Genomic DNA, 27251 nt, shown 5'->3' with positions numbered 1-27251 from the left:
GCGTACTCATACGCGTACTGGCATAACCAAACTCAGGACGGCTACTTAGGTATGCGTACCCGTTTGCATACTTAAGTAGGTTATGTTCTAATATCGGTTTGTTCATGAACTAATATATGTGTATAATAAGGAATGCAATCTTTTGCAAACCGTGGCTATAATGTTCAGGAAATAATTCGAGTAAATCAAAATCGATTTTGCTTCAATTGTGTCTTCTATACTTCTATAAGAATATAAATAATTGAACAACTCTCTAACTAGTTTCATTTGAGTCATTTGAACTAGTTGTGATGAAGATGAATAAGGTTGATATGAAAGTGCTCATATGGCTAACCATTGGTTAACTATTGTTGAGCCAACTAAGTGTACACGTTTAGGTACGGTCACCTTTATCTAAATGATGGTACATTTCATTTGTGTATAACAAGCTAAGTTTGGTCTAACGGTTGAAAAATATTAGCTTAAATCTAATCAGGTTCTCATCTAACGGTGAATATTGAATGCTTTTTTACCAAGGAAGCATTGATTGCAAACTCTGATTTGGAGACTATATAAAGGAAAACTCCACCAACTGGGAAACCTAATCCCCACACCTCCTGTGTGATACTAGTTAAGACTGGAGCCGATTCTCCTTTAATCTTAGGTTTTTCACGAGACCCTGTAGGTTAACAACTTGAAGACTTCATTGGGATTGTGAAGCCAGACCCAACTATTTTCTCTATAGTTGCGTGTTCTGATCTTGCTGTTTTGTATTGTGATTGAGTACTATCTTCTTTAATATTTGCTCGAGATTTATTCTCCCATGGGAAAGATTGAAAAGTAGTCACAAACATCTTCGTCTCATCGTTTGTGATTCCACAATATCTTGTTTCGTTAATCGATTAAGATTATTAAGGTGATTGATAATACTATGCTGCTTTTCGGGAATATAAGTCCCGTTTATCAAATGGTTCCTGTTCACCTTGATTTATCAAAAGACGGAACAAAACTCGTAGGTATATCTGTGGGAGACATATTTATCTATTCAATAGAATTTTCTGTGTGATACATATTTGTTTATCAAGTCTTCGACTTTGGGTCGTAGCAACTCTTAGTTGTGGGTGAGATCAGCTAAGGGAATCAAGTGCGCAAAATCCGGCGTAGTTTAAGAGGCGTAAAGAACGCGATCGTACCTTGATCAGTGTGAGATTTGTTAAGGCTCAACTACATTCCAGTCCGAAGTTAACTGGTAGCAGGCTAGTGTCTGTAGCGGCTTAATACAGTGTGGTGTTCAAATCTGGACTGGGTCCCGTGGTTTTTCTGCATTTGCATTTTCCTCGTTAACAAAATTTCTGGTGTCTGTTTATTTCTTCTCTGCATTATATTTGTTTATATAATTGAAATATCACAGGTTGTGCGTAAGTTCAATCTATTAGATAGTCCAAAGTTGTTGATATAAATTGATTGACACTTGGATATTGGTTTTTGATACCGTCGAAGTTATTTCTTATATTCAATCAGTCTCGCAAATTCCTATTTGTTTGATTGCGGATTGAATTGAGAAATTGAGATATAACTCTTTGATATAATTTTCTTAAGATTGAGTCTGACTGTCTAGTTGATTCTCTTGAAAGTATATTGGGGTTAGTCCATGCAGATTGCTAAGCGAAATATTGGGTGTGGTTGTTAGACCCCCTCTTTTTCAAGTTTGATCTTGACCGAAACTCTCGATTTTGGTCGAATGAGCGAGTATAACTTTGCACGTGTGACCAAATTTTGAGAATATTAAAATGATAGTATTTTAATACTTTTCGTGAGTAGCCTAGCCGGTCATGTGACCATTTGACTTTTTGGTCTTTTGATGGTTTGAGCAATATTTGAGAAAATATGCAAAACTAGGGTTTTTGCTCAAACGAAGGAGTTTCATGAGATGAAGGAAATAATAATAAGAAGAAAATATGGGATAATATGGTGAGGGCCCAGCCAAGGATAGGGCATGGACGTCCGGCTAGGTGGCCCGGTCCCATGACTCATTTCCCTATTTTTATTATTTTTTCATCGTTTGAAGAAAAATATGGAGAAACTAAGAGTTTTTCTCAAACAAGGAAATTTGCTCGAATGAATGAGTTTTCATGAGATTAGGAAAAATAATAAAATAATGGTAAAATAATGGGATAGGCGTGGGGCCGGCCACATCGGCATGACCGGCCGGCTGGTGGGCACGGTCCTAGGCGTTTTTTTTATTATTTTATTAATATTATTTTTCTCCCCTATTTTGCATGGGTTTCCTCGTTCGTCCATATTTTTGAATGCTTTTTCATGCGTTCGGGTACTCGTTTGTGCATTATTTTCTAAGTACATTCACACCATTTTCTCGGGGCTTACTCAATGGTGGCCTAGATACCCGATCGTTGAATATTTATTACTAATTCATGGAATTCAGCTGAGAATCAACCACGAAACGGAGTAATAAAATGATTATGTATTACTAATCCATGGAATCCAGCTGAGGATCGGCCATGGAACAGAGTAATGAGATAAATAGATTATCTTCTAGGAATTCAATTGATGAATGACACGCTAGAATTAACCTATTTCCAGAATCGATATATGAGATTATTGAAGCATCGTACTAGTTATAAGGGGGGTGTATAGTCAGGGAACAACGAATAGCGTGACATCCTGAAGGCGTTAGGCTCTATACTATCATGCAACATGTCTAGGAGCCGCCCAATCATTAAGAAACTCTATACACGGTCTCTCTACGTAGTCAGGGGAACAGGATGATGTCCTGAAGGCGTTAGGATCTATACTAGCATGCAATATGTCTAGGAGCCGCCCAATCATTTCGATTTCATGTATAGGTGATGACGAAACGTGTGAAGCATCGAAAGCTCAGCTGAGAGGCTTTTCGAGAAACATATTCATCATAGCTCTGAGAGGAACGTTCGCTCAGTCATAGATCGTGAAATGGTTCATGGATCATAAAATATGAATTTTCACGTACATTCCTGAAGACGGGTCAGAAACATGCAGTATCATGATTTTATGATTTTAGCCTTTGTCGAAAATCCACCATCAACAGTAATTAAACGAAAACATATGGTGCGTCTTGAAAACCCAATCAATTTCTACACATATATCAAATAGCTGAAACGAAATCATACTTTAATTCAAAAGCAACAACATGTGTTTAGTTACCATCCCAGACCAATAACACTCTTACTGATAGACGCATTTATGTGTCTAATTTATCTCAATTGTGTATATTGTTAGTGCCCATTGTTGTACTTATTTTGGTTTTTAATCTCCTTGTAGGTTTTTTTGGATAAATAAGGTTTTGAGGCAAAAATTGGCTAAAAATGTGGCCCTTGGATTATCGTTGATAGGTACCGGAAATGCCCCAGAAGTGTACCGGAAATACCCCGGAGGAACCCTGAAAAAGTGCGGAAAACATCCCAGAAGAATTGCTAAAGGCACCCCCTAATTTGGATAAGGGGAACCCCATTTCAGGGCATGTACTAAAGTGACACCGGAACTGGATAGGGGGAGGTCATCTTCAAAATTCAAAACAGAAATTGGCGGGAAAAAAAAGGCAGCAACGACAGCAGTTTTTGAGCAGAGATTTGAGCGACTTAGGAGGAGATTCAATGGGCATATTTGGTACCTACGGACTCTAGAAGACATTACAAGCCCAGTACAATCAATTGGACCCGGAAAATTGGGCTGGAATACCCGTGAGAAGCAAAGAAAGGGAAAACAGAGTACGTGTTCTCTGTTGGGTTTTTAGAATATTTTTGAGAGATTTCTGGAGGACTTTGACGCTGGATTAACATGTACATGGTCCTATTCAAGATTATGGAAGAGTTTGGTAGCTATTTTATAGCTAACAGCACGTGAAAAAGCTCAACAGAAGCGATTATCGTTTCAACTGCATGAGAAGAAGAAAAAGAATAATCGCATATTTAGTCGAGATTTATGGATCTGTTGGGCTATATAAGTGTTGGTTTACATCAAAGAAAAGTTTAGAAAAGTTTAGAGAGAAATAGGAAAGAGCTTAGAGTGCAGAAGAGCCGAGGAGAAGCGATTACAGAGAGTTACAGTGCTGCTGCTGCTGCTGTTCGAGGAGGAAGAAGAAGAGGAAGAACAGACTTGCAGAGTCCGTCGTTCTTCAACAGTCTTAATTTCAATACCCAGTGTCGTTGTTTTACAACACTTGGCTTGTATCGTTTATTTTCAGCCTTTTCCACTTTGTAACAGTGACGCTGTAACACTTTTACAGCGTTGCAAATTCCTGTTTCATCTTATATTCATCAATAAAAACACCTAATTTAGCCATGAATTTATCTTGTGAGTGTGTTTTTGGGATGAGGAGCTAAACCCATTAGCCGAGACGACGGAGGAAGCCATTGACACAAAATTTATTGGTATAATTCTAATTTTTCTATTTATTTGCAATATTATTATTTAATTATTTGCATGAATTGAATTTGAATTATTAGTTTTTATTGAATAATTGTGAATTAACTTGATGAATCATGCTGGGTTTTAATAACTTTTGATGTTTTATACTTTTTGATTACAATTATTACTTCAAAAACATATTTGAGGCAAATATTAGAATTGATTTTGAAGATAGAATTGCATAAAAACTATTTAGAGTTTACTATTTATTTGGTCAATGGTGGAATCCTAGTCTTGGTTTTCTCTAAACTTGAATTATTTTATTTATTTTCCTTTTTAAATTAAATCTAAAAAAATTGTTTTCTTCACAAGTCTGAAAAGACCCTTTTACCACTATTACAATCACATTTGAAAATATCAAATTTTTGGCGCCGCCGACGCGGATTTTGTTAGGTAGCATTTTTTTAGATTTTTTTATTTTTATTTTTATATTATTTTTGTTCTTCTTTACGTTTTTGGTTTTTTTTGTTTCCTTGCAGATTTTTGAAGATTGGAGCGAAAGACAATTTTGCCAAAGCTTGTGGTGATTTACTTAAAGTTTGGGAGCGAAAAGCAAAGCTAAAGGAGCGAAAGAAGAAGATTTTCTTTATTTTGTAAAAGAGAGAAAAAAAAGAGAGATTTTTTTTTTTATTTTTTTTTTAGGCTTTCATTTTTGTTTTTGCACTTTTTTTGGACTTGGACTTAATTTGGGACTTTATTTTTATACCCTACGGAAGGGTACCCTTAAATACAAACTGTGTGCAGGGAAGGACGACGATTACGATATCGTCTCGGCCCCTCGGGTTCGCACATGACATAGGAGTCGTGGCCCGAGTCGACTTCAACGGTTCATCGCCCGTCTGGTACGGGAGGTAAGTCCAATCGAAACACTCGCGAATCCCTGCAAGCGGTTACTGTATTCCTTAAGGTGATAATTGTTTGAGGACGAACCGACTGTCTTTATTCCTAGTAAAGGGCAAGGCCTGGCCTAAACAAGATAAGGGTTCGGATTTCATCACCGCTCCCTTCTTGCCCGCCTTAGGAAAACGAAACCTAAAGCGAACCTAAGCCTAAAATTTGGACTAGAAAGAGACCTATAGGGTATCGAGCTTAACAGGACAATCATTCGAAAAATATTGGTTACTCTTTTAAGCACACCTCGAAGTTCTTGACGGTTTCTGCGAGTTGAATGCGTGACTGCGCCGCATTGGATCGGTGAGGTTTTGGGTATCAAAGCTCCACTGAGCTTCCCTCGCCTCGATTCAACTTGCTTTAACTCGGATTGATTCCAGAGGGGTTTGCTTAAATTGTAACGAATTCCCTTTCGAAGGATTAGAAGCTGGTCTAGAAACAATCTAAGTGGAGCCATCATGCTTGTTGTTTGCTAGAAATCTTTAGGTTTGTGTGGTAAAGTCGAGTCAGCCTGCTGTGTGATTGCTAGAACCTTCCTGTTAGGATTTTTATTTCTTTTTGAATTCTTTTTAGTGTATGCCCGATTTTGTTAATAGGGCTTGGAAAAGAGATACTCTAGGTCGATTGATTAGCGAAAAACCTAGTAGTTCTTCTGATTTAAGCAGGGAGCTCGAAGATTCTTCTTTGAGAGCCCTGTTTTTGGAAACTTCAGTTTTGAGAATTTATCTCTGAGTGATAAAAGTACCCCTAGTACTCCAGTTGTGCCAACGATGGCAACTTTGAAAGATTACATGTTCCCAACTAGGACCAACCGAGCTTCATGCATTAAATTGCCAGCCACTACGGCTTTTTGAGATAAAACCTAGTATTCTTCAGATGATCCCTATATTCTTAGGAAAATGATGAGAACCCTTATTTCCATATTAGGGACTTTGAGGAAATTGTGGACAATTAGGATAAAGGACCTTACCGATGAAGTCTTGAAACTTAAGATGTTTCCCTTTTCTTTGAGAGATAAAGCCAAGACCTGGCTGAACAACCTACCGTCTGAATCCATAGAAACATGGCAGGAACTTATCGCTGCCTTCTATATGAAGTTCTACCCTAAGCATAAAACTGCAGCTGTTAGGCAGAACATTAGTACTAGTGTGCAACAAGAGGGAGAGTCTCTTTATAGATTTTTAGAGAGATTCAATGATCTTCTATCCAGTGTCCTCACCATGGATTTGTATATGAAACTTGTAGAGATTATTTATATGGTTTGACTATTCGACCAAAGCCATGGTTGAGTCTATGTGCGCTGGTGAGTTCACTAGTAAAAATGCTGATGATGCTTTTACCTTCTTAGGAGCTATCGCTGAAAAATCCCAACAGTGGGAATCTTGTGTTGAACCCCCTAAAAGACTCTTGGTCAATAGAAGTAGCACCAATATGGTAGATACGAGTTTTGCGTCAGATGCTAAGTTTGCTGCTTTGTCCAGAAGGTTAGAAGCTTTAGAATGGGTCAGTCTAAAAATAGGTCCCTTGTTGAACCTAATAGAGCCTCTCAAGTCTAGTTGTGGAATAGAGCCCGATAACTCATTTTGGGAAGGTCAGGTTAGTGAAGAACAAGCCCATGCTGTCTATAACAATGCTAGGTTTGAAAACCGTCAGAAGTTTGACCCCTACTCAGACCTACAACCCTGGTTGGAGAAACCATCCTAATTTCTCTTGGTCTAAGGGCCAGAATCAAGGCCAGTCTAGTAATTCTCAGCCTCCCCCAGGTTTTGGTTATACTAAGAACTCTTCAGGTCAGACCCAGAACCCATCTGAGAATAGAATAGCTAGCTTAGAGGAAACCCTTAGTATATTAAGGAAGAGCCAGGAGATGCTATCACAAAGCCAGGAAATGTTAGTAAAAAGCCAGGGTAATTTTCAAGAGGAAACCAAACAGAATTTTAAGAATAGTGCCCAGTCTTTTGCTAAATTAGAGCTTCAAGTCGGCCAAATAGCTAAGTTTATCAATGAGAGAGAAGAAGGAAGGTTCCCTAGTCATACTGATCCTAACCCTAGAGGAGAGAAATCGTACAATCATGTGAACTCTGTTACAACCCTTAGGAGTGGAAAGAAAGTTGATAATAAGGTCGACATACCTGAAAGTGAACATGCTGTAGTTCACCCTTATGAGCCAGAAAATGAGGAGACTGATAGAGTCTCTAAAGAGACCAATGAGGGTCCTGTTAAGCCCGGCTTTGTTCCCAGAGCCCCGTTTCCCCAGCTGCTAGTTCCGACTAAGAGGGAGTCCAACTTTAATGATATATTGGAGGTTTTTAAGCAGGTTAATATCAACCTTCCATTATTAGATGTAATTAGGCAGATTCCCTCTTATGCCAAGTTCCTTAAGGACTTGTGTACGCGAAAGCGTAAACTCAGTGTCCACAGGAAAGCCTTCATAGCTAGTCATGTGAGTTCTATTATTCAGAATACCACTACTCCTAAGTATAAAGACCCAGGGTCCCCGACCATTGCTTGTACAATAGGTAAGTACCGTGTTGAGAAAGCGTTGCTTGACTTAGGAGACAGTGTGAACTTAATGCCATACCATGTGTACCTCAAGCTAGGACTTGGTGAGATGAAACCTACCAGATAACACTTCAGTTAGCTGATAGGTCCGTTAAAGTTCCTCGTGGTGTGATCGAGGATGTTCTCATAGAGGTTGACAAGTTTATTTATCCAGTGGATTTTATTATCCTAGATACCCAACCTGTCCCTGACCCAGAGAACCAAATACCAGTGATTTTAGGTCGCCCGTTTTTAGCCACGTCTAATGCGATCATAAACTGTCGAAATGGTATTATGAATCTATCTTTTGGTAATATGATTATTGAGTTGAATATTTTTAATGTCAATAAGCTACATTCTGAGCTAGATGACACGTGCATTGAAGAGGTCAACATGATAGGAACCTTAGTTCTGAAGTCTGTACCAAACACCGAATCGGAAGATCCATTAGAGAGTTGTCTAGCCCGTTTTAGTATGGATTTTGACGATGATAACAACATTGAACAAGTAAATGCTCTGCTGGATTCTATTCCTATGTTAGATACCGATAGATGGAAATCTAGGTTTGAACCATTACTAGCTACCGAATCTACCTTAAGCCCTTATTTCGAAGAGCCTAAAGATCCTCCTAAGTTGGACCCCAATTATGCATTTGTAGGCCCATCTGAGATTTTGCCTATAACTTCCGATTTGGATAGTGATCATGAGATTAGGCCAGTAACTGTGCTTCAACACAATAAGGAAACTCTAGGGATGACCATAGAGGATATGAAACATATAAGTCCTATAGATAGTATACCTCAAAAGAATTTAGAGGATGAACCACCTGATTATAACTCAGAGAAAGCAATTGACCTTTTTCAGGAACCGGATGGTCTAGAAATTAGGAATATTGTGACTAGTTTATCTAGAGACACCCAAAACTCTAAGTTTGGGGGTAGTGAACTAGAAGAAGCTCTAGAGTATTTTAAATACTCTCCGGATCCGGAAATTCAAGCCATAGTTAAAGGTCTTACGGAGAATAGTGATTACCCTAAATTTGTGGGTAGAGATTGTCAATTATCCCCAGTAGAAGTCCCTAACTTGGGACTCAAGCCTAGTGCATCTGAGGTATCGCTTGAGTCTATTCAGACTCCACAACCTGATCCGCCTGATACTGTCCAGGAGAAAATCCATATGTTAGAGACCAGTTTTTCGGATGAATCTGTTTGCCGAGACACTTATATGAAGCCCAAGTGGGCACCTCAGATAAATCCAGTTGTTTTGCGAGAAAATTTAGATCAGGTTGTGCTCTATCTGCTCATTTTTCTGATCTTGAGCATTTGTCTCCTATTCGTGGCAGTTCTATTTGGTCTTATGGACCCACAATTGTTTCGACTATTGGTATACGACTTTGGAAGGTGACAATTCTTTTAGAGGTATTTGATGTCTAGCTAATGACTATAAATTTAGCATTTACTGGGAGGCTCCCGCGTTCATGTGATACGGTAATATCCTTCCTTATTTCTTTTCCCTCCAGTGGTAATAGTTTCTCCTTGTTCATGCTTTTAATTTCATCTTTAGAACATTGAGGACAATGTTAGATTTAAGTTTGGGGGTGGGGAAGAAACTTTTTGTTAGTTTTAAGTTGTAATAAATAATCTCCAGAGCCTAGAAATTTATCGTTATTAAGGAGGACACTATCCAATCTAAGTGGATGGAAGCATTTTGGTTTTAGGAGTTGAGGAACCAATATGATTAGATGGAAACATCTAGAAGAGTCTATTCATAAAAGCACAGAATTCAGGTGTTAGAAATAACATGATAGTTTCACCATATGAGTCCTTTTCACTTCTATTTTTATTTTATTTTATTTTGTTTTTAAACCATGTTTCTCTAAGTGATAGGTGGGGCCCACGATTCAAGTTGTTACCAATGCTAGGATGAATTAGAGTGATTGAGAGTTACCAAAAAAAAAATGAAAAAAAAAAAGTTGAAAAAAAAGAGAAAAAAAAAAAGAAATTGAGACCAGACCATTTGACCAAAAGGAATAAATTCAATAAAGTCGAACAAAATGGGATAGATTTATGAAAAATCTACCACTGGTACCCTTGTATATGCCAGTTGTTTTGACCTAGAGTTAGGTTATCGACCACTGGTACCCTTGTATATGCCAGTGTGTTGATATTAGTCAGACTAGTATCTCAATCCATTAGGATAGGTTCATTTTGGCGGAGGCCTTCAGACAGATATGGGAAACGCCGTTCACTTAGTAAACATCAAAACCATATATGTTTTTCTATTTCCATCTTCTTGATCTATCCATGTGATTAGTTTTGACTCCGAATATGATGTCCATAGTGTAACTATCTGAGTAGAGCTTTGTCACTTTATATGAATTTTAGTATGCTTGAGTGCAAACTCGTGTACAACAATTGGAATTTCGCATCAGGGTACTTCTTCCTGTAGTCAATAAGTATGCCAACCAAGGAGATTCTTTAGTGCCTTCCAAGGTTCTGCGTAGATAGCTAAGGTATGGAGTACAGGTTTTGTGGGTATATCTCTGGTAAGCCCTCCCGAGACTATAACTCGGCCACTAGGGCCACCTAGGGGTTTAAAGGCTTATTGCATACGCTAAATGCAATCGACGATGCCTGCGACAGTGAGTTAGGATTTTATTTTGTAGTTTTGATTTGCTCGGGACTAGCAAATAATAAGTTTGGGGGTATTTGATAGACGCATTTATGTGTCTAATTTATCTCAATTGTGTATATTGTTAGTGCCCATTGTTGTACTTATTTTGGTTTTTAATCTCCTTGTAGGTGTTTTTGGATAAATAAGGTTTTGAGGCAAAAATTGGCTAAAAATGTGGCCCTTGGATTGCCGTTGATAGGTACCGGAAATGCCCCAGAAGTGTACCGGAAATACCCCGGAGGAACCCTGAAAAAGTGCGGAAAACATCCCAGAAGAATTGCTAAAGGCACCCCTAATTTGGATAAGGGGAACCCCATTTCAAGGCATGTACTAAAGTGACACCGGAACTGGATAGGGGGAGGTCATCTTCAAAATTCAAAACAGAAATTGGCGGGGAAAAAAGGCAGCAGCGACAGCAGTTTTTGAGCAGAGATTTGAGCGACTTAGGAGGAGATTCAATGGGCATATTTGGTACCTACGGACTCTAGAAGACATTACAAGCCCAGTACAATCAATTGGACCCGGAAAATTGGGCTGGAATACCCGTGAGAAGCAAAGAAAGGGAAAACAGAGTACGTGTTCTCTGTTGGGTTTTTAGAATATTTTTGAGAGATTTATGGAGGACTTTGACGCTGGATTAACATGTACATGGTCCTATTCAAGATTATGGAAGCGTTTGGTAGCTATTTTATAGCTAACAACACGTGAAAAAGCTAAACAGAAGCGATTATCGTTTCAACTGCATGAGAAGAAGAAAAAGAATAATCGCATATTTAGTCGAGATTTATGGATCTGTTGGGCTATATAAGTGTTGGTTTACATCAAAGAAAAGTTTAGAAAAGTTTAGAGAGAAATAGGAGAGAGCTTAGAGTCCAGGAGAGCCGAGGAGAAGCGATTACAGAGAGTTACAGTGCTGCTGTTGCTGCTGCTGTTCGAGGAGGAAGAAGAAGAGGAAGAACAGACTCGCAGAGTCCGTCGTTCTTCAACAGTCTTAATTTCAATACCCAGTGTCGTTGTTTTACAGCACTTGGCTTGTATCGTTTATTTTCAGCCTTTTCCACTTTATAACAGTGACGCTGTAACACTTTTACAAAAACACCTAATTTAGCCATGAATTTATCTTGTGAGTGTGTTTTTGGGATGAGGAGCTAAACCCATTAGCCGAGACGACGGAGGAAGCCATTGACACAAAATTTATTGGTATAATTCTAATTTTTCTATTTATTTGTAATATTATTATTTAATTATTTGCATGAATTGAATTTGAATTATTAGTTTTTATTGAATAATTGTGAATTAACTTGATGAAGCATGCTGGCTTTTAATAACTTTTGATGTTTTATACTTTTTGATTACAATTATTACTTCAAAAAACATATTTGAGGCAAATATTAGAATTGATTTTAAAGATAGAATTGCATAAAAACTATTTAGAGTTTACTATTTATTTGGTCAATGGTGGAATCCTAGTCTTGATAATTTTCTCTAAACTTGAATTATTTTATTTATTTTCCTTTTTAAATTAAATCTAAAAAAAAAATTGTTTTCTTCACAAGTCTGAAAAGACCCTTTTTACCACTATTACAATCACTATTTGAAAATACATCACTTACTCAAGAGTAAATTTAGAGTAATTCAAAACTTGTTTCAATAGAAAATTATTTATCACCTACAACGTTGTTTCACCGATAAAAGTTCAAAAAATATAAAACAAAATTAGATGAAACCAAAATCGGTTTCACCAAAATTAGATGAAACCTAAATTGGTTTCATCATAAATGTAACTGCTCTGTTTGATTTTCGATTATTTTTTACTCACCGAAAATGTAATTGCTCCACCAAAATTAGATGAAACCGAAAATTAGATGAAATTAGATCCTCCACCAAAATAGATGAAATCGAAAATATAATTGCTCTGTTTGAATCATTGTACTAATCGACTAGTAATGCTCATGGAAGTTAACATACAAGTGAACAAATCTCTGTACTAAAAACAAGATCCACACTTTATTAGAATATCAAAATACGATTTGATTTATTCATCATTTGAGACCAATTCTTCAATACACTAGACCTAGACCATCAAACCGACAAATCAATCGATATTTGAGACCAGCTTGTTTGACATCCAACTTCTGAATAGATAAATTAAAAAGAAAAATCACATTAATCTTAAACAAAAAAAACAAATCTCTAGATTTAACTGGATTTTCACCTTTTTTTTTCCATAATTTATATTCTCGATATGTGTATATTTATGTTGGTACGGAAGTAGAAGGTGTTGATGTTGGTGATAGGAGAATAAGAATAAAAGGATGCGATGTTGGTGGAGAATCAGAAGATGACCGTGGTTTTGGTGGTGGTGCGCGAGGAGCAGGAGGAGGTTCTGTTGGTGGCGTTGGTGTGAGTGATAGAGAGAGAGACGATAGATCTCGTATGGAGAAGAAAAAGATGAACATGAGGGTGGGTTGGGTACTTCTTGAAAATGAAATGGATGTAATTTACCCATATTAAATTATTTGGGGTTTTTGTATCACTTTTGGGGAATATGGTGTTTTTATAAATCTCAACATACTTGGGGTTTTTGTCTATTAAATATGGACACTTGTTAATCAAACAATAATATAGTACAGGAAGTTCTGGAACTTTTTATCGAAGATGCATCGGTATTTAATCCCCGATGTTTTTGTCATAGAGTATGCTTTTTTTTTTTTTGTGTTTCCTACTGATGTGATTTATCTGTGCTTGTTGAATCTTTTCCAGCATTGTCGAAGCCTTGTTAATAGTGTTTTTCTCTTGGAAAGAGCCTCTATTTTCTCAATTATTAATAATTTTCGCTAATTGCTTGCATTCCGTTGCAATTGTGACGCTCGAGAGGATATTAATGTTTAATTAGCCAGTTGCTTGCGTCCAATAGTGATTATGCTTTTGCATGAAAGACTGAAGAAGCTCAATTTGAACCCATTTCAATGTGCATAAATGATTCTTGGTCCACCGAATATAAAAGGAAGGCGTAACCCATCAACAAATCTTCTTCTTTGAAAGAAGCGTCTATATTCATAAGTAGACCACTTGGTTTATTTGTTTCGATCACTTTTGTCTTTTATCTTCTTCTTTTTTTGTTGGGTTAAAGCAATAATGGAAGAAGCCTGCAAGTGATCTCTAATCCGGTTTAAAAGAGATTCCGATTCAGAGTTATATTTTCAAAAAACCACTAAACATTTGTTTTTCCGGATAAACCATAAAATGGTAGCAACTTTGCTGAAGAGAGGGTAAGTTGATGAAGATATCCAATTTGCAGCCCAATATCTTATTGATCTCGTGGAATGGATAGAGGTTATAAATGCTAGGGAGAAGGAAAACCATAATTCTGTCGCGAATGGGAAATCCATGAATAAATAAATTTTTGTTTCTAGACTTTGGTAATTACACAATAGACGGGAATAATTGTAATGTCAGTTGCCAATCTGTTAGAGGATGGAAGCGTTTTTTGAACAAGTTTCTAGAAAAGAAAAGTTTAATTCTCGAGATAATTACCCGAAGAATGGTGTGTCCATATGATCGTATCCGCTTTATTGATTTGAGGAGAAATGGCTAATATTTTGACTTTCTTTATGGAGAAAAAAAATCATCTAGCTTGGAACTTTCCCATTTCTCTCCAGTAAAGATTAAATCGCATACCATATTTAGTATGGGTTCTTCCTTGTCCAATGGTTTCCAGACGTTATTCCAATTTTGGGATCCAACTGTTATCCTAGATTTGAGTAGATTTACCATCTCTGACTTACCAGATATAGTTCTATTTAATGAGGGGTACACTCTTCTAGATACTAGTCCAAACCCAAGATAAGTTGGATTTCTTTGTTAAAAGTAATTGGTGGGAATTGGGAAATATTTTGCTCTCGGTTTTTGAGCCCCCATAGCTGAACTGGTTTCAGTATGAGTCTGCTCGCAATTTTTGTGAGGAGAACAATATTAAATTTGTGCGGACTTTTTATTCCTAATCCCCTTGAGATTTAGAGAGGTTATTTTTATATGGAGGTAATTCGTACAAAGAATAAGCCAAGTTTGGACAAGAAAACTTTATTCACATATGGAATTTACTCTGTTATACAATATTCTTATATAGAGGTTCTACTGTAATTTTGAGAGGATTGCGACATCATAGTAACTCATATTATTCGAATCAATAATGTGAGGCAAAAGATTATTATTTTCATACTTGATGACGTAAGTTGTAGTCTATTCTTTGGATGCTCATGCTTCATCTCACGCTACACGAGATAGGATTGCACCAATTGCGAATTGAGCATATCCAGGGAAGGAAGCTAAATCAGTATGCAAGTTGGGGGAGCTTTCATAAGACACCTGCATCAAAAAGAATGATGCGATGCAAGAATGGATGACATGGGCCTGACTGATGCTCCCTTGGTAAGAGCAAGATCAGTGCATGGTTTCATCTCACTGCCGAAGCGAAGCAAAGTAAACTGGAAATAGGTTTGCAATGCTTATGTGCGAGTCCAAGGCATGCCTTGTGCCTGGACAGGACTCGAAACTCAGGGATGCATGCAAAATGCATCAGCCTTTATGGCCTTGTACCCTTCGCAGAACAAGGGTGAGTTTGAAAGATGAGGAAGCTACGTATGAGGCATCATGCTTGGAAGCATGATTTCAAAGGTAATGGACGCGCATTTTTCTAGTGATCCTTGAAGTTATAAGGCCCAGTCACCGCGTTCCGAATGATGCAGCCGGAAGGCTTACTTTTCTGGACCATCACATTTGTTCACCCCCTAGGGTATATCAAAGTGTTCTACTAATCTCACTCTCTCATGGGCACGTCCACAAATGACTTCATGAGCCTGAGAATCAAGAGTGTGACTCGAGCCCGATCCTCATAAGCGCGAATCACATTCTGCTATATGGTAAAGATAGGGTCTCAATACCAACCTTGTAAATATAGGGCATGAGATTTCACGAGTCTCACCCATATGATCCTTATGATTAACATCTATACTAGTCATGTCACATGCTCCTTAATATCGTTCAAAACACCAAACACTAATTTCAGTCATACTAACAAGCCTCAACTCAGTCCCATGAGCATTTCCACAGCTGATTCCATAAATCTCAGCCTCATAGAAATATCTACGGCCGACTCCTTGATATATGTTAGAGCACTGCTCGGTCGAACTCGCAAGCGTTGCTATCTCAAGCTTGTTTGTCAAGTTTAGTTGATCAAAACTATATACTTTATTTCTAGTCTACTTATAGCTATGTCTCGGATTAGGATAGAATGTGTAGTTGAGCTTTAGAATTCACGACATTCACCAATTGAAGACGAAGATCTACTGAGGAGCTTGGAGGAACTTCATCAACAAAAGGTATGTGGAGACTAAAACTTATTTATCAGTCAGAAGTCTATTCTATTATATATTCTGATGAGACTAAGTCGTACATCTATATAGACTTTTACATTATACACATTTGATATTTCGAGCCGAGTTTATCTCGCTTATTTATTTCTCGAAATATGTGTTGGAAGCTTTTTGCTTTAGCTCTGTTCATCATATTATTGGAGAGTTTAGTTGGAAACAATTTATTTGTTGGAAACTAAACATAAGTCAAAAGATAATCATGTGAAAATTACCTTGAACATCTTATATGATTTGTGTGAGACAGTCATTTGATGGTAACTTGGGAAGTTTCGTATTGATCATTCGATCACTTGAAAATTACTTGAAGCTAATAGTTTGTGTGAGACAACCATTGTCGTCTTCCAAAGATGTTTCAATGATTGAAATGAGAGTTTGGAACGTTTACCCATGTCTGGATACAACAAGGTATGCATACCTAGTATGCGAACTGTTTTGTAATGATTCAGGTTCGGGAACCTTGTTTGCGTACCTAAACGGTTTTACCTGAGAAGGTCTGGGAACCTTGTTTGCGTACCTAGTATGCGAACGGTTACCTGAGTTGGGTCCAGGACGGCTATTTGCGGACCGGGTTTACGAACGGCTTGACAGACCAAGGTCTGGAGCTGCTGTTCGCGTACCTGGTTGGCGAACACAGTGGTAAAGTTCTAGAACCGGTCATGTATGATTTTCATATTCATGAACTAATACATTTATGATCTAAGGAATGCAATATTTGCAAACCGTGGCTTAATTATCATGATTTGATTCTTGTATAAGTACTTTGTACGATTACGAATCAAACCGAATTCGATTCAATTTGTTCATATATATATTTCTACGAGATAGTGAACAATTGAACAACTGTATTTGAAGCACAATTAGATTCATTTGATTATTTTTATGATTGATTGATCTTCATATTTGATCTAAAAGTGTTAGATGAATACGGCCTAGACAAAAGTGTTCATATGACTAACTTCGGTTAACTATTATTATGCCAACTCAATATACACATTTAGGTATAGTAACCCATATCTAAATGAAGGTATATTTCATTTGTGTGTAACAAGATAAGAACATCTAACAGTGGAGATTGATTTCTTTATTTTAAAGCAGACTTAGCTTAAATCTTAAATCGGGTTTTCATCTAACGGTGAATACTGAATGCTTTGTTATTAAGATATTTTAGCTTTGATTGAAAGCAACCCTGATTTGAAAGACTATGTAAGGGAGAACTCTAGCAATGGGAAAACCTAATCCCCACACTTCTGTGCATTTCTAGTTGCGTAGTAGATTGGATTCTCCTATAACATAGGTTTTTCCTAAAACCATTATAAGTTAACGACTTGAAGACTTCATTGGAATTCGTGAATCCAAATCCAACTATTTTATCCGTAGTTGTATATTCTGATCTTACTTGTTCTATCGTATTGAGTTTTATCTTCTCTAAGATTTACTCGAGATTTATATCCGATAGGTAAGATATAAAAAGTAATCACAACAGTTCTTCGTCTTAGACTCTTGTGATTCCGCAATAACTTTTTATGTTAATCAGTTGGGTTATTGTGAGGTGATTGATATTTCTAGGCTGCTCTTCGGGAGTATAAGATCGGATTATCAATTGGTTCCTGTTTACCTTGATTTATTAAAAGACGGGACAAAAACCGAATAAAAAATAGACATATATGTGGGAAACAAACTTGTTTATAAGTTTTCGACTCTGGGTCATAGCAACTCTTAGTTGTGGGTGAGATCAGCTAAGGGAATCAAGTGCGCAGAATCCGGCGTGGTTCTAAAGGCGTGAGGAACGCAACTTTACCTTAATCGGTGTGAAACTTGGTTAGGGCTCAACTACATTCCAGTCCGAAGTTAACTTGTAGTAGGGTAGTGTCTGTAGCGGCTTAATATAGTGTGGTGTTCAATCTGGACTAGGTCCCGGGGTTTTTCTGCATTTGCGGTTTCCTCGTTAACAAAACTTCTGGTGTCAGTGTTATTTCTTTCCCACATTATATTTTTATATAATTAAAATATTACAGGTTGTGTATAGTTCAATCAGTTGATAAATCCAACCTTGTTTGTTGGATTAAACTTGATTGACACTTCGACATTAGTCTGTGGTACCGTCCAAGCTATTTCTAATATCAATTAGGCTCGCAAATTTCTATCTGTTTTATTTGCTGATTGTATTGAGAAAGAGATAAATTTCTTTGATATATCTCTTGATTGGGCTCGCTTTTAAGTTGGTGCTATTGGAATTATATTGGGCTTTAGTCCATACAGATTGGCGAACGAATTATTGAGTGTGGTTTTTATACCCCCGCTTTTTCAATTTCAGAGCCACGTGATCTCATTATAGACATGACACTCATCAAGCACAAGCCTCACACTCATCAGAGTCACTTAAGCTCACCTTAATCTCGTACAAATAAACCCCATCCTCAGGAACAAGCCTTAACTTCAGGCTCATAAGCATGCATATGTCTAACGTCGTGAGTATGAGCCATACAAATCGTTGAAATACGTAACAAAACTATTCACAAAACCGTCAGAGCTTCGGGCGCTCATTGAAGGAATCCACAAAAAGGAATTCGACATATGCAAGCCATATTGGACGATCATTCTTGGTTGATGATCAGCCTTAGATTATTTTTTGTCTTACACACGATCCACATTGTTGTCTCGCACATCTCCCCATACGAAACAGACTAGTCACGACACAAAAAATTAGGAAATATTTATCTATCTCAATTAATGTTGGCTACAGAAAATTTCCACCCTACTAACACATATCATAATGAATAATAATTCAGTCACATAAATGGGGGATATCAATTAGGGTTCTGATTTGGTTGTCTATGACATGTGTGATTGTATAGGTGTAAAATGGGTTGTGCCAGCACGTTTCTGGCACAACACAACATGTTAAACTTCGAGCACAACACGGCACAACATGTTATCTTAGTATGTTTTGTTGTGCAAGACTAAAAGTCAAACCGGCACAACACAACACACGTCTCGTATAAGCACGCAACACCAACACAACACGGTCCAAAGCACAACACAGTTAAAATCACAGCACGCGTAAAGCACGACACATATACAAAACCCTTATTAATTTAACTATAATTATAACACGTAATACACCTACAACCTAATTTCAATATTGATATTATAATGTCGAGCATATATTTGGCAAGCTTGACCAACATAAAGAAAAGTGTAAACTTATCGCATGATCTTGCGGAGCCATGAAAGCTTACAAATACTTTTGTGTCGCAGTTAGTGTGTAAAGCTATATTTTGGATGTACATTTATCAGATGTTTTCACTTGCGCTACAAGGTTCTATTTAGTCTGTTGAACTGGCATACTTTGAATGTATAGAACATGTTCTCTGTTTTGTTAATGAGTATGCCAAGTTTCTTCAACTTGTAAGTTGGACTCAATTCACCAATTAGGCTTGCTTATGTGTTTTTATCTTAACATATATATAAGTTTTTTGGTATATTTTCATTGTTTAATGGAACATTTTATTTACATGAAAATGTTTTAATATTATACTTGATGTGCTTTCTTTTATTGATTCAACGTGTTAATTGTTTGTCTGAAATAATTTCTGAAGTAATTTCAAATGACATGTTGTCTATTTCGATCCTCGTGATGGTGTCCAACTTAATGTATACCATTGAGTAATTTCAAATAGCTATAGCACGTGTGTCAGTACGGCACATCATGTTTATTCGTGTGTTGTGCCCGTTTGTTGTGTTGTGCCTACCTTTGACTAGTAAAGTACATCACGTTTAAATCGTTGGCACGGTACAGCAAGGCACCTAGCACGTGTAGCACGCGACTTCGCATGTTGAATTTGTCGGGGCGGTACGTTTTACACATCTATGTGGGAGGATACAGGCCGATGGTGGAGGTTACGGAAATAAAAGGATAAACTCGATTCATCGATCTATCATAAGCTATTCTTATGCTCACGGATGAGCATATCATTTATCCTTATCTCACCGGCTTGAGATCAAGGATTCTGAAACTATAAATAGGCCCATTCTAAACCATATTGGCTACAATTATAATGCCTCTTTCAAGTTCTATGCAATTTTGATTTCTCTCTTTCTGTTTTTCTCCCTAAGACGAAAGCGGCCTGCTCCTATGACTGAAGCAGTCTTTGGATGGCCAGTACCTTAATTTAGGGGAGGATTGTTGGTCATCAACCTTCCGCAAATTATACCACATCTTAAACCTCAAGCCAAATTACTTCATCACAAAAAAAACTGAAGGTCCCCGACAGGAAAAGGAAAAAAAAAAAAAGAAAATCCTTATTATCAGGACATAAACAAAATTAGAAAAAGCTTGAAAAAGAAAAAAGTCTTGTTATATAGTTTTGGGCTTTTAGTTTTTTGTTTTCTCCCTCTACCTGGCAACGCATATTGCTTGTTTTACGAGTCTCTTCTTTGAAATGTGATCGGGTATTCACACCATTTTCAAAATTTGCACGAGTGATGATATCTAAAGGATTATTCAGATCGTCTTTCGACCATAACCGATACATCTACAGCTAATTTCAAAATATGCACGAGTGATGATATCAAAAGGATTACTAAGATGATCCATGGACCATAATCATCACGTAACGTGGGCCTTTTAGTCGACACACTAAACAGCATGTCGTTAGCTAATAGAACCCCAAGTACATTGTTGTTTACTTCATAGATGGTTCAAAACAAATCAAATCATGCTAATGTTCCCGTTTCATGTGGTCCAATATCAAGGTTACAATTGGCAAGATTGAAAATATTCACAAAATTGCAGATCCATCGCTCCAACTTATATAAAATGATAGATGACAAAGACTACTAGTGTTCCTGTTTTCTTTCTTTCTAATCCCATCTACCATTTGTCTCTCATTTTATGTGTGGTGGTCAATAGTCAATAAGTGCTGATATATGAGATGATTGAATGTGCTGACCCACGCTGAATTTAATGACACGGATTTTGAAAATTTGTTGAGGGAGAGGATGACTCCAGTTGAATTTTTAGTCCACACCTAATCTGAGCAAGCACTCATTTGGAACCGTTGAATTTCACTCCCTCCAAATTCAGTTGTCACTGTGCCCGCCACTCCTCCGTCCAATTGCACACCTTCACGTTTTTGACCCAAAAACCTCACGAAAATAAGTAACCACATGGGGTAGCCCTTCTGCTTTATGTCCCAAAAAATTAAGTTACAGTCAACCTGCGGAAACTCGAAAGACTCCTATCGGTCAAAGTAGTAACAAGCCCAGTATGAACAGAATGAGGAAACATCAATCGCGGCAGAAAGACACAAATTAATTGAAGACAATGAAGAGACCTTGGTTGAGTTTAGTGCCCGCGGCCCCCACTTAATTAGCGGAACTCCAATAGAGCCAGTGTTTAATATTGCCGGCCAAGTCAAAGATAAGATAGAGACTCGTGCATTGTTTTTTATTTTTTCCAGATCCGTTAAGAGTTGGGACTTCAACCTTTAAGTGCAACCTTTTTGGTTGCAACAACCTACCATAATTTTTACCTGCTTTCGCACTTGTACCTATCTGAGTTAAACCCAGGTTCATTTCATCATGGTTGCCAATGGGGGATCGGAATTGTCAGGGATACCGTTTCATATGAGACAAAAAAATTATATCCGATCCTAACCGTCGGATCACTCAAACGGTACTCTCTGTTAATTCCGATCCCCCGTTAGGAGCCATGCATTTCATGGTTTGGAGTTTGGAGTAAAACAGAAGCTAGAATCAACGAATTCGTTACAGAAACGGTAGGTATGGAATAAGCAAATCCTGATGAGGTAATAATATTCTTGGATATTCGTACAAGAAACAGCTCCAAATGATTCTCACCATTCTAATAACGCTAAACTGAGCACGATGTGGTTGCAACATCATGTGCGAGCGAGTATGGTGCCACGGCGTGCTGCATGAAGCCAAATGCCATTCCAAGATTTTTATCGAGTTTTGGAGCCCATGATTTTTTGTGGCATGAATATGGCTTACTCTTTGTTTGATTTGGTTAAGATATCACTTCCCATTTTCATTTTTTATCTTATCCTTCTTTTTTTCTATTTTTATAGACCCATAATAATGGGCCTTGTCCGAGGGCATCGATAGCTCTAGACTGGCTACTAAAGACTAGAGAGGCTAGACTGTCTAGAGATTCGGAGAGTAAATTTGATTCAATATTTTGGTGAAACAGAGGAGTAAAAGTTGATGAAATGTCCGTATATATAGATGATGATGATGTATAGTCACATCTAATCTCACAATTATTAACATCTGACTCCTTAACTACTGACAAGGCGTATGCAAATGCAAGTATTTGGTAAGTTTATAATTTTTTATTATTATGAGTGTAAATTTGAAAGTTCCTTTGGCCGCTTATTTTATCTTTTAATGTTACGCTCAGGAATAATCCTCCAAACAAAAGGAACAGGAAAAACACTTTCTAAGACTAGACCACATGAAAGCAAAACTGCCCCACTCACTGCATCAGATTCAGATTGGTCCGTCCATAGTAACGTGCCACCTTCAATGAACGGCTAAACCTCAGCGAGGAAATGGAGTGGAATTGTAACCCCTCTACTTAGCCTGGAAAATAAAGGGCAACCACTATGGATTTCTAGAAAAGAGATTAGAAAGTGTTTATTTATTTATTCAGTTTCCAAAAGTAAGAAAAGCCGACTCTAGAGGTTGGTTTTACACGGAAAGATTGCATACCAAGTGTTTGCTTTAAGTTGGCAAATAGTTACTTGTATAAATTTTTGGATCCTGCTGAAATTCAAGCATTTTTATAGGGACTTGATCAAATGAGTTGAATTTTACACGGAAAAAACGATACTGGTCAAATGATCGCCGACCATGGTCTTGTCCTTACTTGTGTGGTCCTGTCAGTTACTATAAGCACGACCATACCACAAGTGAGTTATAGAGTACTTGAGAGTTGAGACAGTGCGTGTGAAGTGATACTAGCTTGTTTCCTTCTTCACAACTAGTAAGATTTTCCATCTCCTCCCTCCCCCAAAACCATCCCTTTATCTACTGGTCTCTTCTCTTCTCCTCTCTTCTCCATAACCAGAAAAAGAAAGAGAGTGTGAGAAAATACACACAGAGATCCAATGGAGTATGAGAGGATTAACAAAGTACAGGTATGCTTTTTAACCTCATCTCTGTTTCTCTTATGATTGAACAGAATGGGTAAACAAACAAACAAACCCATTGTTTGCTTATTGTTTCTTGAGTTTGTACTAGCAAAACATTTAACATGTTCTGTGTTTTTATGATTTGTGTTGGTTTTGAGAAGTGGGTCTTAAATGATATGAGATTTATAAGTACTCTGTGACATCTGAGTACATCTGTTTGAATTTGTTGATTTTGTTTTGCTTATGCGGTTTTTGTTGTTTTAGTGATTGATTTGATTTACATTCACCTATATGTTTCTGGGTTTTCTTATTTGGTTATTTTAAGTGCAGACTGGGATAATTTCTCCAAGTAAATTGAGGCTGAAACTAATCGGAAGTCCTAACAAAAGAAAAGATGGTTCAAAATCAAACACTAACTCTGCTAGAACATCTCCGGCCAAGCTTCATGATGCCGAATTCGTCAAAAACAGCTTATTAGCTGACGATTATGGAGTAGATTCCGTGGATGAAGGTCAGTCAATAACACACTCCATTTATTTTGTTAGTAACGTAAAACCAACCTTAAACCCTAATATTTCTTGTTTCATGTGATTAATAAATGTTTAAGATCCCAATGATGAACTCAGTATTGCTCAGTTCACTGTTTTTGAAATTAGAAGGTGACTGATATTTATGCTTGAATTTTGTTATTGTATAGGTGGTTCAAACACGAAAGATAGTGAAGGAGCATCTTCATTGCAAATTACAGCTCCAAGCTTAGAAACCTCAACTCCTAGCTCGAGTTCATCGGTGAAGTTATCAGCTGAGAGTCGCGGAAAAAGTAACCAATTTTCAAGGGTTAGTGGTGGAAACAATTTGAGTACAGTTCATCCAGTGAGAACTCCTGAAGAAGATAATCTTGACTATGATAGCAATGCTAGTTCATCAAGTTTTGAGTTTCATAATGGTCAAAGATCCCACCAAAATCATGTCTCTCGAACCTTCTCTCGACCAGTTCCTTGTAAGTGGAATGATGCAGAGAAATGGATAATGAATAGACAGAATGGACAGCTAAAGCAATCTAAGAAAAACAACTTGCAGAGTCAAGAAAATCGGCAATACAGAACGGCTGGGCCTGAGAGTGCGAATTCAACTACTAAGATGATTCTGGGATTAGACAAATTCTCCTTCCCTCATCCAGGGATTGCTCCATCTTCTAAGGCTAATGGCTCATTAGATCTTCACCTTCATCCCCAGAGTAAAGATCTGAAAGAGGTGGAACCCAATGTGTCATCCAGTACTGAGAAGCACGCTGTCAATCCCCCATGTAAGAATTTGTACATTTTGCACATGCGTTCTTATCAAACTCTAGGTCTTAATGGAGAATTCTGCGGGTCGAAACTTGATCTAACTTGGTGAATACCGACCATCTGACCTATTTCTTCTCTTGTGTGGTTACGAAAATGAAGTTAAGTCTAAGATAGAAATGTGTTGCGTCTTCAACTGACTAAGGATCGGTTGCGTGTGCCTGTCTGTTCTTAGTATTTTGATCTATTTATCTCAGTCATTAGTATTATGTGTTCTTTGAAATGGCGATACAAGTTTTACTACTTCCTTTCCTGTTCTTAGATCTCTTTAATAACGGAATCAATCTTCCTTTCATGCAGTTGCAACCATAAGATCAGTGTCAATGAGAGATATGGGAACGGAGATGACGCCTGTTCCAAGCCAAGAGCCTTCAAGAACTGGAACCCCTGTTGGGGCAACAACCCCACTGCGGAGCCCGACTTCTTCAATGCCATCAACCCCTAGGCGAGGTGAACCAACATCCACTCCTGTGGAGGCAACGAGTGATGATGAATCAAACCCGCGGAAACAAAGCACCCATAAGAATTTATCTGAACGAGAATTGCATCTTAAAACAAGGAAAGAGATTGTTGCACTTGGTGTTCAACTTGGTAAGATGAATATCGCAGCTTGGGCTAGTAAAGAGGAGAAGGAAAAGAGTGCTTCGACAAAAGAACAAATTGAGAGAGAGGAACTTGAAAGGATCGAATTTGAAAACCGTGCAGCTGCATGGGAGGAAGCTGAAAAATCAAAACACGCTGCAAGGTTTGTCTTTTATACAAGCTCAGAAATGGGAAGAAATTGTATTGTTATTGTTTCGCTTTGAAATTCTGTAGTCTGATGGGAGAGTCTAAGAAACATTTCAGGTATAGGCGCGAAGACATCAAAATTCAGGCTTGGGAAAGTCATTGTAAAGCAAAACTAGAAGAGGAGCTGAGAAGAACAGAGGTAGTTCTTTGTCTATCGTGTATATGAAAATATTTGCCAGGATGACATCTTCTGATTGTTCAAACCATGATTCCTTCCATGACTAATACAAGTAATGCATTTGCAGGCTCAAGCAGAAAAAATAAGAGCAAATGCAGAAGAAAAGATGAAAAAGAAAATTGCAACAACAAAACAACGATCAGAAGAAAAACTAGCAGCTGCAGAAGCACTAAGGAATCGGCAGGCAGCCAAAGCTTCTGCACAAGCAGAGTATATTCGTCAAACTGGGCGGATTCCACCATCCCGTTTCAGGTGTTGTAGTTGGCTATCATAAACATACACGGTATCCTCATTTTTCACACAAGTATTTGCCTCGTCAGATAGTTTTGGAATGGATGCTTTGTATGTTGTACATGAAAAATGTAATAGAGGAATATTTGATCCTGGAATAAGAGATATCGATGAGAATCTCGCCAACTCTTATGCTAGATAAAAATCATTATGTTCTGCAATGAATAGTCTAATCGATGTACAAAGCGTTGAATGAAATGCACTGTTCCTTTAATCTTGTACTATTCTTTTTATTGTGACAATGAAAAATGCATTGGTATCGGCCATCAAACCCTGGTTGAGAAGCTGGTCCGCTATTGAAGCACCTTGGCAGCCATATTCAATGAACAGTCGGTTGCTAATTTTGAAAATATTCTTCATGGGTCATGGCCAAAGTGAATGAAGAAGAAGCTTACTCCACAAACCCAGCCTGTGGAAATTGGCGTCAGATAATCCAGAGATGCCATGTCCCAAATCTCTTTTAAAGATTAAGACTACAGTCTACAGCCAGAAGGACGAAGAATACAGAAGAGTGTTGAAATACACAGGAACAGATGGGAGAACGGAAAAACAAGAGACAAAGATCCAAAATTACACGTGCCCCGCTCGAAAGTGAGACACTGAGACTGTTTTGAAGACTGATTTAGCAGTCAAACTTAGTGGGGGCAATCAAGAAAGCTAAACGTTGAAGTAATCAATCAATTTTTTTACTGTTAGTTAATAATAATACTACTGTTTGATAATTAGTTAAATAAGGCTCCTTTATATCTGTCGCCACTCCCAAAATATCCCCCTCCGTCGCTCATCTATCAAATCCTAGCAACAGCATACTGACGACGAACCCAACAAAAACACCCCCAAAGGCACCTCTAAAGTCTTTAAGTACAGAACACAAAAAATGATGGCAAGGTCACAGGAGGCGGCCAAACTGACCGTGGCATACAAATAATTTGTCAAGTAACAAAGTCTGCAACAGGCCGTAAGAGTTTAAACTTTTATTTACTGCAGAGTGCAGACCATGGGGTTCTTCAATAAGGCAGTAGGATCTGTCAAAAATTAAGGAATTCCATTTTTTTTTTGTTTTTTTGAAGATTTTGAATAGCTCTACCGAAGGACCAGTAAGAAACCAGATGTTCGAGCGAACCCAAAATTTGAGCAACCAAGATCAACGTCTGAAAACATGATATAAGGCGAAGTTTATAATAAAGATGGGGATGTTTAGGTGAAAATGGGGGACCGCCCTGCCACATGCTGATACAAGAGAGGGGATGATTTCTGCACAAAATGGAGAATCTGAACTTATATAGCAACACACAAAAGAAACATGTATGCAGGAGAGAAGCTTTGACTGGTTGACTGACTATTCTGACAGTAAGAGGTAAGCCAAAAATAAGGGAGTTTCACTATCCAATGCCCAGCAGAACCCCGTCAAACACAAAACCAAGAAACCCACTTAGTGGTCCCTCCTCTTTAGCCTTCCTATCCGAACACAACTAGTAAAAACAAACAAAAAAACAAGAACAAAAAA

The 27251-nt window shown here is 37.7% G+C and overlaps 1 protein-coding gene across 1 annotated transcript; it reads left to right on the top strand.

Annotated features, from left to right (window-relative positions):
• The first annotated feature begins 22928 nt into the window (after positions 1–22928).
• On the top strand, positions 22929–25968 carry LOC113289804 (bromodomain-containing protein DDB_G0270170-like). Its single transcript, XM_026539182.1, has 6 exons — positions 22929–23146; positions 23471–23651; positions 23838–24446; positions 24787–25231; positions 25333–25414; positions 25521–25968. Exons 1-6 carry the CDS (start codon positions 23117–23119, stop codon positions 25725–25727), a joined length of 1554 nt encoding a protein of 517 aa, XP_026394967.1. The 5' UTR covers positions 22929–23116; the 3' UTR covers positions 25728–25968.
• Positions 25969–27251: the final 1283 nt, after the last annotated feature.

Source organism: Papaver somniferum, chromosome 6 (genome assembly GCF_003573695.1).
Source record: "Papaver somniferum cultivar HN1 chromosome 6, ASM357369v1, whole genome shotgun sequence".
Lineage (NCBI taxonomy): Eukaryota > Viridiplantae > Streptophyta > Magnoliopsida > Ranunculales > Papaveraceae > Papaver > Papaver somniferum.
This window is presented reverse-complemented; position numbering and strand designations above follow the sequence as displayed.

Bases quoted from the DNA above. Each gene is read 5' to 3' on its own strand.
- LOC113289804 (XM_026539182.1), top strand. From the start codon at position 23,117: ATGGAGTATGAGAGGATTAACAAAGTACAG. The intron at 25,232-25,332 runs GTTTGTCTTTTA...GAAACATTTCAG, and splicing joins AAATCAAAACACGCTGCAAG to GTATAGGCGCGAAGACATCA. The intron at 25,415-25,520 runs GTAGTTCTTTGT...ATGCATTTGCAG, and splicing joins AGGAGCTGAGAAGAACAGAG to GCTCAAGCAGAAAAAATAAG.